The 17,256-nt window shown below is 43.2% G+C and overlaps 1 protein-coding gene across 2 annotated transcripts in view; it reads right to left on the reverse strand.

Annotated features, from left to right (window-relative positions):
• Positions 1 to 5,447, reverse strand: part of LOC133385571 (glutamate carboxypeptidase 2-like) — a 58,728-nt gene extending 53,281 nt beyond the window's left edge. Inside the window, exons 1-2 of one of the 2 annotated variants that reach the window (XM_061628869.1) lie at positions 5,242 to 5,447; positions 257 to 365 (exon numbers count right to left, since the gene is read on the reverse strand). In XM_061628869.1, coding sequence (XP_061484853.1) covers positions 257 to 365; positions 5,242 to 5,359 — 227 coding nt within the window. In that variant the 5' untranslated portion in view covers positions 5,360 to 5,447. Of the gene's footprint in view, positions 1 to 256; positions 366 to 5,198 lie in introns of both variants that reach the window. The other variant, XM_061628870.1, reaches the window with a different exon arrangement.
• Between the last annotated feature and the right edge of the window lie 11,809 nt (positions 5,448 to 17,256).

A 17,256-nucleotide genomic window follows, 5' to 3' on the forward strand; every position in this document is an offset into this window, starting at 1 on the left:
CTTTCCGGGATTTCAGGCAGGGAGTCTCTCCTAGCCCTTCCTGGAGATGATGGGCATCAAACATGGGACCTTCTGCATGCAACCAAAAATATGGATGACACCATGAAATTAGGCAGCTTTAAGCAATGGTCCTCATGCCCCGCAACTTCCTAAAACCAACCTTTTCCCAAACAAATCAGAAAAAAATACTTCCTAAGTCTCTTAAAAGATTTCTTTTATAAACAGAAAGCCCATCAAGGCAGAGCACATTGCTTACTATAAATACTGCTTGATATTCTTAGCTGTCATCTCTGCCATAAAAGCCTTCTTCATCTTCTCATGAGAGCTTGTCTCTGGCGATTGAGTTTCAGGTTTACTCAGCCAGCCTGCAAGGTAGACCAAACATAGTTCCACGACACCAAATATGCAGTGTGAAATTCACCACCCTGAAGAATTCAGTGGCTCCTCCCACCTATATGCTAATTCTGAAACAATGTGCTGGGGAGTGGGGACACTAATGTGCTTGGAGGTATTTTTTTTTAATCAAGTCTCTGATGAACCCAAAGGGAATCCAGGGAAGACATTATGTTCTGTGTGTGTTCCATGGTTCACAGCTCTTTACTTGCCTTCTCACAAGTACGGATGGGGGAGAAATTTACATCAGCTCTCATTTAAAGCTGAAATGATCAAATTCACACTTTCTGAAACAATATGAAAGCCAAAACGCAGCCACCCTTCAAAATTCACACTTATCCAAATTTTGTGATGCAATTCTCCAAACAATTTTTACAAAAATGCATATATGACTCAGGGAAAAGTGTTCATAACAAAATGAACATCTTAGTGAAAATAACGTACAGAAATCATTGTTGTTGTTGTTGTTGTTAATTTATAGCCCGCCCTTCACCAGAAGGTCCCAGGGCAGGTCACAACAATAATATTAAAGCAGTTTAAAACAAGTTACAACCACAACTAGAAAGAGTCCCTATATGCAGAAATGCATTATATTAGGAGAAATTGCTTGCAATATTTTGTGCTTTAGTAAAAATTGTCTACCCGCCTGTGTTTGTTAGGAGAGATTTGCAGTAAAATGCTGCAGAATTTTTATGAGGATTTTCTTTTTTTAAAAAAAAATAGCAAATTGCTGCAGAAGTGTGAAGAATTGAATTTAAGAATGGAAATGAAGAATCTGTTGGGAGATCATTCTATTCCTACTCACAAGTGAGGGCACAAGGTTCAAATCAGGAATGTGTAACCTAAGACCTGTCAGGATCTGCACCCAGCCAGCATGGTCAGTAGTCAGAGATGACCGGAGCTGTAGTCCAAAAACCACACACCACACCAGGCTAGAAAAGGCTGATCAACAGAGAAATATCTAATCTCTCTGTAGCAGTACAAATTCTATATAGAATTGACTGCTCCATTTATTTTGTTGGAAGCTTTTCCTACTGCCTTTAATCAATGGTTTCAAAGTGGCTTATCAATATTAAACAGCAAGTCAATCAACAAGGAACAATGCAAAACAAAAGCAGCAGATAAACACAGAATGAGTTTAAAGAGTTTAAAATATTTCTGAAAGGCGGCTTAAGTCAGAGATGGGGAGACTGTGGCCCTCCAGATGCTGTCGGACTCCAACTCCCATCAGCCCCAGCCAGCACAGCCAACAGCCAGGGATTATGGGAGTTAGAGTCCAGCGATAACTGGAAGGCCACAGATTCCCCATTCCGGGTTTGAACTACAGTACTAGCCATGAAGAGGAAGAAAAGCACTAGGGAGGCATGGCTTAAATGCAATTTGCTTGTTACTGCAGGAGATTATACTATATAACCTTTGAGCTTCATAGTTTTATGTGTCCTATTTGATGCAGAGCTGAGGTGCCTCGCTTAGTTATCTGGATCTTACAAGGCTATCTGGGGATATAAGTATTAGTGAGCCTCTCCTTGGAGAAGACTGATTTGATGCTAAAATGCAGAAATATTTATACTAAATGTTCCTTTGAAGATTAGAAATTCATGAAACATTCCTAGCTTAATCATCGCAATTGTCAGAGAAAAATTAACTATTCTAAAATATAACAAAATGGTACATTCCTCAATATATCTGAATACATGAAAGAAATACAATAAATTTCAGCTACAAAATAACAAATCCCTTAGACATTGGAAGATACCTGGTATGCATCTGAACATAGTAAGAAATTTTATTTATTATTTATTTATTATTCAATTTGTATCCTGCCCTTCCTCCCAGCAGGAGCCCAGGGCGGCAAACAAATCACTAAAAACACTTTAAAACATCATAAAAACAGATCTTAAAATACATTAAAACAAAACAACTTTAAAAAGGGTTTAAAACATTATTAAAAAAAACATATTAAGCAATTCTAACACAGACGCAGACTGGGATAGGTCTCAACCTAAAAGGCTTGTTGGAAGAGGAAAGTCTTCAAAAGGCGCCGAGAAGATAGCAGAGATGGCGCCTGCCTAATATTCAAAGGGAGGGAATTCCACAGGGTAGGTGCTGCCACACTAAAGGTCCGTTGTCAATTTAGAGATGTTTTTCAATGTTTATACAGACATTTGTCCAACTCAGCGGAACCACTTAACAGTTTACGATATAGGTAATTAATGGCCTTGGTATTAGTGTGATTTAAGTGCTCCTAATTGATGGTCGTCACTCTGAGATTTTATGTTTTGGAGATAAACTTGAAGTTTATGCTTTTATGGCTGGAGATGTTTTAGCATGGCACCAAAGGTGTTCTGGTTTATGTCAGATGTCGTGATGGTTGGCCCCTTGTGAAAAGACAAAGGGATGACTATTCCCTGTGCATCAGATTTAATTGTGCCCCATTTGGTTGAGGGGAATTATTAATATGAATATTAGCTCTGAATCCTCCATCGTCTCTGGGTCCAGCTAGGTTAGAAGTGGGGATATTTGCCACAGCACTCTCTGTGGAGGAGGACGAGGAAACTTTATAATGATCTTAGCATGCAGGAATGGTATAGATGGTACTTTTGTGTGTGCGTGCTTTAGGGATGTGTGAGAAGTTCCATGCGGTTCTCATTTCAAGCCGAATCTGTCAAATTTGCAATTTCCGAAACAATATGAGAACTAAAACACAATTTCCATCCTTTGAAATTTGCACTTATTCAGATTTTGTGATGCAGTTCACCAACCAAAGATGGTTTATAAAAATGCATGTTAGGGAAAAGCGTGCATAAACATGAATACATCAATGAAAATAACATGCAAAAATACCTGATATGATGAGAAATGGCTTGCAAAAATGTGTACATTAGTTAAAGCTGCAAATACCGGGCCAAGTTCAAGGTTCTAGTCTTGGTGTACAAAGCCCTATACAGCTTGGGTCCAGGATACCTGAAAGACCGTCTTATCCCTGGTATACCCAGTCGATCATTGCACTCTGCAGGTGAGGGCCTCCTGCAGATACCATCTTATCAGGAGGTTTGTTCTGCACAATATACGAAATGGACCTTTAGTGTGGCGGCACCTACCCTTTGGAATTCCCTCCCCTTAAATATTAGACAGGCAGCATCTCTGTTAACTTTCTGGCGCCTACTGAAGACCTTCCTCTTTCAACAAACCTTTTAAGCAGAGACCTATCCCAGTCTGCGTCTGTGTTAGAATTGCTTTTGTTTTCTTTAATAATATGTTTTTAACCCCCCTTTTTTTTAAAGATGTTTTTAAAGCTTTTAAAAAATGTTTTTAATGTTGTTTTGTTTGAATGTATTTTAAGGTCTTTTTATGATGTTTTAAAGTGTTTTTAGCATTTCTGTTTGCCGCCCTGGGCTCCTGCTGGGAGGAATGGCGGGATATAAATCAAATAATAAATAAATAATAATATATAAATAAAAATGTGTTTACTAGGAAAAAATTGCACTAACATGCTGGAGAATTTTCATGAGGATTTTTTTTTTAAAAAAATCACATATTGTTGCAGAAATGTGGAGAACTGAATTTAAGATTGGCAAAATGAGAAACTGAGAGAACAGAAATAGATAGATTTTTATATCCCTAGTGCGCTTTTAACAGACAGAGGACAGACAGACATTAAAAAGATTTTTAAAAGTCCTGCTGGACCAGGCCAGCGACCCATCTAGTCCAGCATCCTGTTCTCACAGTGGCCAACTAGATGCTTGTGGGAAGCCCGCAAGCCGGACCTCAGTGCCACAGCATTCTCCTCTCCTGCGGTTTCCAGCAACTGGTGTTCAGAGACATGGTGCCTCCAACATTAAGCATAAGATAAGAATTGCCTTGGGAGATCAGATCAAAGATGTATCTGCAGCCCAAGCCTATGCATCTGTACACAGAAGCAAGTCTCCCTGCATTCAATGGGGCTTACTCCCCAGGGAAGTGCGCAGAGGATTGCAGCCTTCGTCCAGCCTTCTCTTTCCAACTGCAGCCAACCACCCCCCCCCGCCGAAACCCCTCCGCCAAACCCATAAGCAAGACATGAAAGCAACAGCCTTCCTGCACCATTTGTCTTCAGTGTCTGACACTCTGTATATTCTGTATGTGGAAGCGAAAACTGCTGACTTGGGGCTTATCCAAATGGAGCGGGATAATCCACAGTTTCCATATTCGGTTTGTCAGCTGATAGTCTTCACTAAAACGTTTTTTTGTGGCACAGCGATGATTCCTGATTTCAAATGCAATCGCATTTTTGCCGGTATTGGAAGGAGCGGATTTAACCCGCGAAAATGCGTAACAGCACGCGATGTCATTTGGACGACCGAAAAATGACAAACACGCATAGCGCGCGTGTCACACATTTTGCAGTTGTCTGGATGAGCCCTTAGTCTTCCCATGAATCTTCCCAATCCTTTTTTTGTTTTTAAGCTATCTAAGCTACTGGCCATATCATTTAGTGCATACCACACATCATTTTGTCTGCCCAAACTGTGTGTTCTTGGTTGCTGCAAGACAGGGCGGCAAAAGCTTTTCCAAGTCTCTCTCTCTCCCCCCCCCAATAAAAGTGCATCTGTCCAAGCCTTTAGGGAAGCAGAGCAGTCTCGCTTGCTTGATTGCCTGCTCACAAACAAAAAGAACTTGACAAACTTTTTTCTTCCCTCCTCATAACAAGCTCCAGAAGGAGGGTAACTCTCTCCCTGGAATGTGAAAGCAATTATTTCCCGTCCGTAATTAGTGACAGAACAGCACACATGCACACACTCTCCCAGCCCCTTTCCCAAAAGCACTTTTGCAGATAAAAGGAGAATCTTAGCTCAGACTGCGTGATACCAATCAGGAATCCAAGAAGGAACACGCCGATTGTCACTCCCACAGTCAGCACCCAGGAACGGCTCCTGCTGCCCCTTGAGAAAGTGGGCTCAGGGGCAGCCTGCAGAGAGGTCCACATCCTGCCCTTTGCAAACAACGCTTTCCTGAGCTCTGGATTCAGCCTGACCTCCTCCTCCAGTTCCCAGCCACATAAACAGAGAGAGCGAGAGACAGAAACTCTGTACAAGGGGGCAAAGTCCTCCTTCCCTCCCACTGCACAGATCTCGACTCCTCCTGCAGGCTATGAAAAGAGAAGGCAGAGGCCAGAAGGATCCTCTGCAGGCCAAGCTCTGAGCATTGTTCCGCTGCCAAGGTCCATGGCCTGGCACTGCCATTCCATTGCTCAGGAGCTGGCTCTCAGGCAGAGGCCACCACTGTTCCACTGGAGATGTTTTTATTTATTTATTTATTTATTTTATTTTATTTATATACCGCCCTAAGCCCAAGGGCTCTCTGTTCCAGAAGGGTAGCCATGCTGATCTGTTGCAGCAGTGATTTTGTGGCTTCTGCTGCAAGATATAAATAAGAGAAGCCTGGTAGTGCCTTAAAGAACTATTTTGTTTTATGAAAAGCAAAGGTAGCCGTGTGGGTCTATATTACAGGGATGGTAACCCTGTGGCCCTCCAGATCAGAGCTTGGAAAAGTTAATTTTTTGAACTACAACTTCCATCAGCACAATCCAGTGGCCATGCTGGCTGGGGCTGATGGGAATTGTAGTTTTAAAAAAGTAACTTTTCCAAGCTCTGCTCCAGATGTTGGTGGACTTCAGCTCCTATCAGCCTTAGCCAGCATGGCCAATAGTGAGGGATGAAGGGCTTTGGAGTCCACCAATATTTGAAGAGCCACAAGCTTCCCATCCCTGTCCAGAAGACACCTCCCCCCATCAACCATTGGTCAACGCTTTCATTGGAACCGACTAAAATGTCACAGAACTGCGGCAAGCTTTTGAGTTCTCCAGAATTCTTCATCAGGCAAGATGTTTCACAAAACAGAGGACAAAAATTAGATTGATGACTAGCCCTGAGGTCGGCTTGTAGACTCAATTTCAAGTTGGACGTTGCAGGCTGGGTTCCTCCCAGGTGGTACAAACATAAGGCTACATACGTTGTATTCTGAGATAAAGAAACAATGACTGTTCCCTGTCTCTGAGTCACTGAAATGGAAGTCATGGACAAGATTGCACTTCAATGGATGCTTTCTGATAGACTCTAATCCATGGGAGTGTATGCCCTTGCAAATGTGTCGTGGTAAAAGTGTGAGCCGGGAACTCTACAGTTCAAATTTCTCTCTAGCCACATAATCTGGTTCGGTGGCCTTAAACCATTGCATTGTACTGCCTTCAAGTCAATTCCGACTTCTGGCGACCCTATGAATAGGGTTTTCATGAGGCTGAGAGGCAGTGACTGGCCCAAGATCACCCAGTGAGCTTCATGGCTATATGGGGATTTGAACCCTGGTCTCCCAGGTCGTAGTCCAACACCTTAACCACTACGCCACACCAACCTTCCCCAATTTAATGTCCTGCAAATGTTGTTGGACTAAATCTCCCATAATCTCTGGCAATTGGTCAGGCTTGCTCAGGTTTATGAATCTTGCATATGTTAGGACTAGAGGGGCTCTGCTCCCTTGCTTGCACTGTTCACTAACCCCCTGTTTTCCAACCCCCAAAATCACCACCCCAACACCAACCCCCCTCTCTCCCATGATACCCCAACACTCCACAGCACACCCAGGCACCCCCACTCCCCTTGCCAACCCCCACATCTTCAGGCACCCTCACTCCCCTCGCCAACCAGCTTGCCTCGCCTGTGGGAAGCTTCCAAGCAGGATCTGAGTGCAACAGCACTCTCTCTTCCTGCGGTTTCCATCAAATGGTATTCAGAACCAACCTTCCTCCAACGGTGGAGGTAGAACATAGCCATTATGACTAGTAGCCACTGATAACTTTGTTCTCCATCAATGTGTCTAATGGCCAGTTTGGTGGCCACTAAAACATCTTGGGGTGGCAAATTGTACGCTTGAACTATGCACTGGGTCCTGACACTCTGTGCTAGGTTACAATCAATGCTTTTCGGTGGAGTCCTTTAGCAGCATCATAACACATTCAGCAGCAGTTCCAAGTCTGATATACTTCAAGTGATGCATACACATGTGTGGAATAACAGGCCTGGCTGGCACCAACATGTGGCATGTTTGGGCAAATGCTAGGGGCCCAAAGCCCTGGCAGGGATTACTACCACTTGTTGGAAGTGGGGCAACAGCAACTCCAGTTTGGATTATTTTGTTTGTATTCCAGCAGGAAGATGGAGTTAGGGTCCTTCAGCTGCCTACCTTTACCTGTGCTGTTCTCTACTTAACTTCCCTCCATTGTAAACTGATATGCTCAGGGAAGCTGACCTGCCCCTCCTTTGTCTTCCTCTTTGACTGTCTTAGGAGAGAGGAGACACCTTTGTCTTTGCTCTCTCTCCTGAGCCATGAGGGCAATACCCAAATCTGGGCATTGTGCCTCCAACTTAGTTAGGTATGCCTTTCCTGTCTACTATGTATTTCTATTAATAAACTAGCTTTTCTTATTTTACTAAGTCTTAAGTCTCAGTGATCCAAATGTAGGATAAAAGCCTGCTACTTCAGTAAATGCACTCACTGGCACACACAGCTCAGACTGCTGAAACACTCTGCATATACATATTTCCATGACACCACTGGCACCAAGCCACTGGGAACTCATTTTTCTAAGGCTAACAGCTTTGCAATGGGTGATATTTGTTGGGATCACACCTTGAGAGGGAAGGGTTAAGCCTTCCTTCCTCACATGCTGTGTCTCATGACTATCATCTTTTTATAAAAAAAACTGACATGCTTTTTAATGGTGCATTTAGTATCACCTGTAGTTTGGCCCACATCTTGGAAATTATAAATATTACATTGATTTGGAAGGAATGGAGATCACTTTGACAGCAAAAAAGTGAAATTTGCACTTCTTTGAATTTTGCAATGCATTTCTCCAGCCAAGAAGTGTGCATAAAATGCATAATTAGTGAAAAAGATATTATGTTAGGAGATATTGCTTTCCAATAATGTGTACGTTAGGAAACATTGCATTAAAATGTGTATATTCGGAGAAATTCACACTAAAATTCTGATGAATTTTCATGAGGACTTTTTAATATAAAAAAATTCAAACTAATGTGGAAATGGAGAGAACTGAACGTAAGATTTATATTTTAGTTATTGTTATAAAATGTATATGCCGCCCTTCCTCCCAAAGAGAAGAAAAATGAGAAACTAAGAGAATCTGAAATTGAAATATTTGCCTACCCCTAATGAAAAGCCGCTTTCAATTTCCTCTAATGTTACAAATATACCACTAGATGGTAGGAGTGTACCACAGACAACAGCTCTCGTCATTTTTCGCCTTAGGCCTTTAAATAAGAAATGATTGGTCAGAGTACATTTTTATTTCCCTGTGCAGGTTACAACATGGTGATCTACGGGGGGTGGGGGTGGGCAGCCAGAGTCATGCCCATCTGACCCAAAAGTGGCACTTTTGCCGGCTGCCCACGTTAGAACAAACAGGGATATAGCTGTGCTGAATGTTTGCATGCAGACATTTATGGCATGAAAGTACTGCTTTCTGGGAGGATAAAGATAGTTCCTGGACCATTTTTGCTGCTATTCACTTACTACCCAATTGGCAACCATGTCTAAGCCAGGGGTACCCATCCTAGTGCCCTGCAGATGTTAGGGACTCTCATCAGCCCCAGCCAGCATGGCCAAGGTTAGGGATGATGGGAGTAGCAGTGCACAACATCTGGAGGGCATAGGTTGGCTACTCCCGTTCTAAGTCATCTTTTTTTCTTCCTTTCCAATGGACGCTTCTTCGTGGCAATGGCTTCTATACTGCACTTAGGAAGCTTTGTTTCTTTTGCTGCTTTTGCAGTGTGGGGAGGGCAATTTCCATCTGGAACATAGGTGGAGAGAGAACGATTAAGCCTTTCCTTCGCATTCACTGAGATCTCAATGGAAACTGGGGTGGGGGTGGGGAGCTGCACATAGGATTCACTTTTTAAAAATGCCCTAATGTCACTTCAAGCCATGCGATTGACATAACATGTCATTAGGCCTAAGAATTTGGTTGGACTAGGGTCTGTCTCGCCAACCCCACCAACTCCCCCCAGACAGGCCTGTAGCTGGGAGGGCATATGGGGGCACTGCCCCCCCAGAGCCGTGTGTCACCCACCCTAGGATCTTCTTTTTAATTTGTGACATGACAGTGACAAGCTCCACTGAAAGAATGACAGCTTGTGTTAAGAACAGGAGCAATTTAAGAATAGGACTCTGAAAAATTCAGTGAATAAGGAAGGGTGAGTGCACAAGAACCTCACATGAAAGAGCCCCCATAAGTCTACTCACTCAAGACTTTCCCTGACTGAGGGTGGATTTTTTGTGATTATAATTACTGTATAATTACTTAAGTGATCCTGAAAAAACAGCTTGTATAGTACACATGACACTTGAAAAGTTACGGTAAATGTTAGAACTTTATATTATGGGCTACAGTTAGATTCCACCCCTAGGACTTTCCTTTGCTCTGCTTTTTAGTTTCAGTTGTGATCTCCACCCAGCCAGACATAAAGGCACATGTTTGTCTAAGACTTTGTTTATTCTGCAGTTGTTATAATGAATAGAGCAGGATAGGGTGCTTATTGCTAAAGGGTGAAATAGATAGATAACTTTAAGTGATCTGAAAAAATGGCTACCCTTTACTCATTTACAGCATCCACTAGACTAACAAGCATAGTGGGTATTTTTTCTTCTTTTTCTTGAGTACTTGATGGCAAAGGATGAAAACAGTCCTAGATTAATAGAAACACTGTTGTGTACACTACAGTTAGCTAACTAGCTAGGTGGTTGGCCACCTAGGGTGTAACTCAGGCCTAATTTCTGATTTTCCAATGAGTGCAGCTCAACATGAAGCCTTTTCAGGATTTGTTGATGGAAAAATCAACCCAGCAGCTAGTAAAAAAAAATCCAATTGCTTTCTATAATTAGTTGCCAGTTGCTTAGTTAATCCTTTATATAGTAGCCAGTTAAAAAGTTTCCCCTTGATTCTCCAATAGGAAGGAAAATCTAAAGGTCAGGAAGAAGACTAGAAGGAAGGACTCTCAAGGAAAGGAATAACACCCTAAAGTATTTATTTTCTCTCTGCCCTTCCCTAAACTTGTAGTATGGTGGCACAGCTACTCAATGAGAATGACAAAGTGATAACAGATGACAAAGAAAAGGCAGAAGTGCTCAATTCCTACAGAGAAGACTGATGGGAGATATGATAGCACTCTTCAAGTAAATGAAAGGTTGTCACACAGAGGAGGGCCAGGATCTCTTCTCGATCGTCCCAGAGTGCAGGACACAGAATATTAGGCTCAAGTTGCAGGAAGCCAGATTTTGACTGAACATCAGGAAAAAACTTTCTAACTGTTAGAGCCATACGGAACCAATTACCTAGAGAGGTAGTGAGCTCTCCGACACTGGAGGCATTCAAGATGCAGCTGGACAGCCATCTGTCGGGAATGCTTTGATTTGGATTCCTGCATTGCGCAGGGGGTTGGACTTGATGGCCTTATAGGCCCCTTCCAACTCTAGTATTCTATGATTCTATAAGTTTGTTTTTTCCGATGGAATCTGAAACTGAGATACATAATGTAGCATCGGTGGAATCTGAAACTGAGATACATAATGTAGCATCAAAGCCAAGCTCAGGAGCATACATTCAGTTCATGAAGATTCAGAACACTGGGACAGACCACAGGTGAAAAGGGACTTTAGCTATTGGCAAACTCAAGCTTTTGACTTTGGTATTCCTGGGGATCTCTCAGAAAAGGGTGAGATAGTTTAAATGATTAAACGTCATTCTTCACGTGAGTTAACACCCTCTCTGGATGGAGGAGGAGTGAGAACTCACTGCCGTTGCCTTCCATTTCCCCTGGCCCTCACATCCTCTCCACCAGTGAGGGGGGGGGGTTGGCTGGTGCTATGCGCCTCTCCCCCAAATGCCCCACCGAGAAATGTGGCTGCCTCACCTAACAAGGAAGGCTGGCTACAGGGCTGCCCCCAGACTTTGACAAGCCACATCTCCTCTTCTTACTCTCTTGGAGAAAGCAGCAACAGTGGGACAAAGGGAAGGAAGACTTATTCTCCATCACTCTGCCAGCAGTGGCAGGAAAAGGGGGAAACCAAGGGGAGGAAGACTTTCTCTCCTTTGCTACCTGCCTGCCGCCAGCAGGGGGAACAAGGGGAGATAGGTGTCCATCCCTCCCCTGTCATAACAGTAGCAACGACAGTGGGATGAAAGGAAAGTTGAACAGCTCTGTGTGTGTGTGTGTGTGTGGCGGGGTGGAAAATCCAAAGTGGGGCAAACCCCCCATTCCTAGAGCTCTCAGGCTCCTGCTGGGAGGAAGGGCGGGATATAAATTAAATAATACATAAATAAATAAAATATATAAAGCAAGGCATGCATTATATCCTTTCCAGTAATTCAATTGCATTCAGATACTCATCTTTTAAAAAGATTAGACGATGACAATGTTTTTATGCCCTATTGAATTTTATTTGTCTGTTTGTTTCTTGAGCTTCAGCTTCAGGTTGGTTCCTAAAACTCTTTCTGGGCAGACACACATTCCACTTTGGAAAGGCCAGCCGGAGTGATGAGTTCCTCGCAGATTCTTTTTTGAGTGTATCATTTCTTTACATAATTTTTCAAGTTACAACATATCCCTTTAAACAGAGGACTGTGGGGAGACTCGTAAAGGCTTTAAAACAGCCCCCACACTCCCTACCCCCATCCCATGACCTGCCAGCGCAGTCAGATGTTTAAAGGGCGGTTGCTTCAAAGAGTTTTTGCAAAGGCCTACCGAGGCTCAAATGGAAGTGCAGGGATTGTTTTAAAGCCCTTTGCAAAAGGACTCTTTGAAGCAGCGTCAAGCTTCTCCTTTAAGAGGATAGGTGGCAGCGGGGAAGGTGCTGCCACTGCCACACACACATATGCTTAAAGGAAAAGTGCAGAGCTGCTTCAAAGAGCACTTTTGCAAAGGGCTTTAGCCCCAACTCATCAGCTGATGAGCAGAGATTAAATCTTGCTGCTTTGGCTGTGTGATCCTGTTCCCTCCTGGAAACAGGGCACACAGTCAATGCAAGATTAAACTCTGTCCTCCCGCCCTTCAGCTGATGCCAGCTGATGGGCAGACAGGGGTGGTTTGACTTGAGAATAAATGGACTTGCGAGCCACATCAGACCCTTGGCAAGCCTCATAGTCCAGAGGTTCCCCATCCCGTCCTTAATCACACATTAATCTTGTAATTTACATATCATAAATATATCATGCTAAGAATTTCCATAATTACCATCTTGTCAGTTCTTTCAACCCGTTGTGTTGAAAAGTCTGTTTGCACTCTTCCTTCTCATAATCATTTGTAACATGTATTTTTGTTCAAAACCATGATATCCTGCATTTTCTTTAACCACTGTCTAATGTTTGGAAGTTTACTGCTTCTCCATGATTTTGCAACCATTATCGGAGCTGTTGTCAATAAATGAGATACTAAAACCCATTGATCTTCCTTTATGTGCTGGCTGATATGATCTGGCAACATTGCAGTTGGACTCAGTTGCAGATTCTATTAATTTTCTGCTTTGCGCTTGGCTTTTGTTCTGTTTGCAGGCCCTGCTGTTGTACTTTTTTGATCCATCTATGAGTTCTAGGAAAGAGAGGAGAGGTGGTGTTTCATCTCTTATTTGCTGAGAGAGGGGGGAGACATAGCAGAGATGAGGGAGGAAATGCTATACTAAACATACACAGAGAGATGATGTTATGGGCGGCTTAGGCTGGGGAAAAGTTTCAGAAAATGGCAAGCAAAGTGATCAAGGGGATGGAGCAACTTCCCTATGGGGAATGTTTACAATATTTGAGGCTTTTCAGTTTAGTTAGAGGTAAGACAAGTAAGTAACAACATGATAGTTGGTATCCACAATATGGAGACAGTGGAAAGAGAAATGTTTTTCACCCTCTGTCATAACACTAGAACTCAGGGATGTAGGGAGGTTCCTTATGGTGAGTCAAACCATTGGTCCATCTAGCTCAGTATTGCTTGCACTGAGTGGCAGCAACTCTCCATGGTTTCAGGCAGGGGTCTCTCCCAGCCCTACCTAGCGATGCCAGGGATTGAACTTGGGACCTTCTGCATGCGAGGCAGATGCTATGGCCCTTGCCCGGTGAAGCCGAAAATTGGAAGATTCAGGGCTGACAAAAGAAAGTACTTCTTCATGTGGCACATAATTAAACTTGGGAATTTGCTCCCAGAGGAGGCAGTGATAGCCACCAACTTGGATGGCTTTAAAAGACAAATTCATGGAGGATAAGGCAGCATGCGTCTGAATACCAGTTGCTGGAAACCGCATGAGGGGAGACCTCCAGCTCAGGTCCTTCTTGCACGCTTCCCATAGTCATCTGGTTGGCCACTATGACAACAGGATGCTGAACTAGTTGGGCCATGATGCAGCAGGCTCCTCTTATGTTCTTATGTCCCACCTGATGCACCCTTGCAGCCCCGATGCACCTGATGCACCCTTGCAGCCCCGACCTTGCCGCCAGACTGCCCAGGTAAGCAGCAGTGACGCTGGTGTTGAGCGGACAGCTCTCTCCTTTGCCCCACTGTATGTGCCTCTGCTAAAGATGATCAACCGTTCATCTCAAAAGCTTCCAGATAACTTGACTGGGGGAACTAATCATCATCACCAGTCTTACAAACTGGCTCAGGTGGAATTTCAGAAGATAAACCTGAGTTTTCAGGTACTACTTCTGCATTTGGCAATAATATCTTCCCAGGAATAGGAAAATGTTGGCTTCTAATAAGTATCCCATGCGTGGTCTTAACAGAATATGATCTGAGTGTTTCATTTTGTCCTTGTATAGTAGCTGAAATTTGCTATGTCCTTTCTCCATCAAATTTGATATAAACTCTTTCTCCCAACTTTAAATGTGGCAATTCTTTCAATGAATTCTGTTGGTTGCAGACACACTCATAAATTCTTCCAACCTCAGTAATCTGAAGCAGAAACTTTTTCTAGGGCAGTCTGCTTTGGAATGAAATTTTCCTCTAGGGTTGGAATTGATGTTTTGATTTGCTCTTCCATCTGCAGTTCTGCTGGATTATAGCTATCAGTGGTGCTGAGCTGTAGATTAAAGACATATATGTGGGTTATTCTATCTCATGATTTTCTTTGTAATATGTGTTACTGTCTCTGCCTCATCCTTTGCTTGATGATAGTGAGGACAAGCGTAACATGACTAAAACTAATTCAGCTGCCATGAATTGGTTGCAGTTGTCAGTTACAAATTTGTTTAGAATGCCGAAGCAAACAAAGATATTATTCAACTGCACAGCAAGGCTGATGAGTGGTCTACAAGAATCAAATTGTGTCAGCCTCCCAATCCACACAAGCTAGCTGTTAAGCCTTTTCCAATGCTTATTTGATAAGCATGTCATGATTAAAGGTTCCTTCCATTGTATTGATCCACTTTGCCTATAGGAGTCACAGGTGAAAGTGGATACTGGCCCACTGAAACGCATTATATTTGAGGCTGATATGAAAATTTTGTCTCTGGGGTTAGATCTGTGATGGCCCATTCACATGTGCAAGAAGTTGCTTGATGTTGTGATAAACATGAATGTGTGAACCAGCCCTTTAAAGCTCATATTTAAAGGGGTAGAATAGAAACTTGCTTTTTAAGAAATAGTATGGCACTTGGGATGCTGAATTATGCACAAAGTACCACTTTTGGTGGCTCTTCTGCTCTTCTGTTGTAACATGGAATACACAGTGTGCAAAGAGAAATGTCTGGGACCTGCAGAGTGACTGACAGCTGAGAAACAGCATGTGAAGTTCAGTTTTCTCCAGGAGCAACTTCATTTCAGTTTGCCTTGGGGCCGCAGCTCATAAATGGTAAGTTTGGGCTACATAAAGTTGGTGGCTCTCCATCTAACAATACACTGCAAGTGCTCTTTTCCTTTGTGGGTTTTTTTCACTGTCTTGCCTTTCGAGAGACATAATAGAAGAGCAGATATTTATAGTCTTTTCTCAACTATCCAGTGTAGCACCCTGGAGTAAAAATTAAATGCCGAACATCTGCTTGAGATTTATGACGCCGGCAAGAATGTTGTCTCTTGCTTGCCATGCTATTTCCTTTCTCTGCAATAATAATCTCATTAGCTTGCACGACACGCATTCTTACGTTTATTGATCCACCAGTCTCCCACCTGTCTTCCTACCCCAAACTGCTGACTTCGAGATCATCCTTTAGGGCATGAGCAGGAAGACTTCTGGCATGTGGGATCTGCTTTTCTTTTCTTTTTTTTAAACAAGAACCTTAAGGTCCACCTACCAGAACCAGGTGCAAAATAGTGGGTTGGGGTGGAAGACAGCTTGCTCGAAGAATTAAGGAACAGGGTACCTCTGAGCACATGCTGAACCCTGGAATGTGTCCCCAGTAAGAGAGTTGAGCTCACAATCCCGTCACACAAAAATCCACTCCTGGTTTCCCACCCATGATTTCTTCATTTAAGCAGCCTGTAATTAACAAAATAGGAAAATCCATTTTGTTGTTGCTAAACAAATGGGAGTCTGAACGGGAATCAAAGCACTCAGATATCTTCTAGTAGGATCCTGACCTACCTTGGCTTCTACCCATCTCCTGATTTGGGGCACAATCCATGGAGCAATTCTTCTGGGAAGCACCACTTGGGAGCAATACTGTGCTGCCAATATACACTTCAGCATAGGACTCCTGCAATCAGCTTCATTTTACATAATCACCATGACACTCGTGTCTGATGTGATGCTACTGCAATGCCTGAGGTCGATTGTGTAGAGCAGGGTGGGGAAGTGGGTCTAGCTAGTGAGCCAATATTGACAGGTAGACAACTCTACCACCTACCTGTTAAAGCACAAAGGGTCTCCCTGTAGCTGCCTATTTACCACGGAGCCAAATTCAAGGTCCTCATATTAATTTACGAAGTCCAGGGTGCCTGAATCCTGCATGAATCCTTATATCCCAGCTTGATCGCTGAGATTGTCTGCAAGAGTAGCTTTTGTGGTCCCTGTGACGTCCTTCCCTGGCACCACCTGTGACGCTCTCACTTGTGGCTACCAGCAGACAGGATCGTCAGGTTTATTTTTACCCTTTACAGCACTAGCACTGATCTCAAAAGATCCCACTGCTAGGCAGCACCACCCAACACTCTGTAACCCTTTTAGCCAATAGACTGTGCCTAGTCTCTGCCTGGCTATTCGGATACCTTGTGTCAATGGGTACAGGTAATTTGTAAACCCCCCTGCATCCCCTTGACTCTGAAGCATACAGCCCTGGGTTTCTCTGTGGGACTGGATACACTTTCCTCCGATCCGCCGCTGCCACCATTCGATACAAACTGTTCATCCTTGGTTACTTTGCTATTCCCCCTGGTATGTGTATCCCAGCTGAAGGAATCAGGCTTTTATTTAACCAAGAAATATTTATTAAGAATTAGAAATAACAAGATTACTTAAGGAATGTTTCACAAGTATGGTTTCATCTATATTCTGTTATGTACTTGACTTCTTACTAATTGCCTCAGAACTCTGACTCACTCTCAACAACAACACCCACCTCCAAACACCACCAAAACCTCTCTTTCACCTCTCTCAACATCCAACATCCACCACCCTGATTCAACTGTCATTCTTCCATTTATACTCCCAGCCATTCAAACGCTCAGCCAATCATCCAGCATTCTACTGCTCATGTACTCCCCCCTTCTCTTTCACTCCACTTACCATATGTCTTCTATATAACCAGCACTTACCATATTTACAATATAAGCAGGAACATCACAGTCCCCCGAGTTGGTGAGGCTCATTTGACATGGACACAAAACCAACCCT

The sequence above is a fragment of the Rhineura floridana genome, chromosome 5, assembly GCF_030035675.1.
Source record: "Rhineura floridana isolate rRhiFlo1 chromosome 5, rRhiFlo1.hap2, whole genome shotgun sequence".
Taxonomy (NCBI): Eukaryota; Metazoa; Chordata; class Lepidosauria; order Squamata; family Rhineuridae; genus Rhineura; species Rhineura floridana.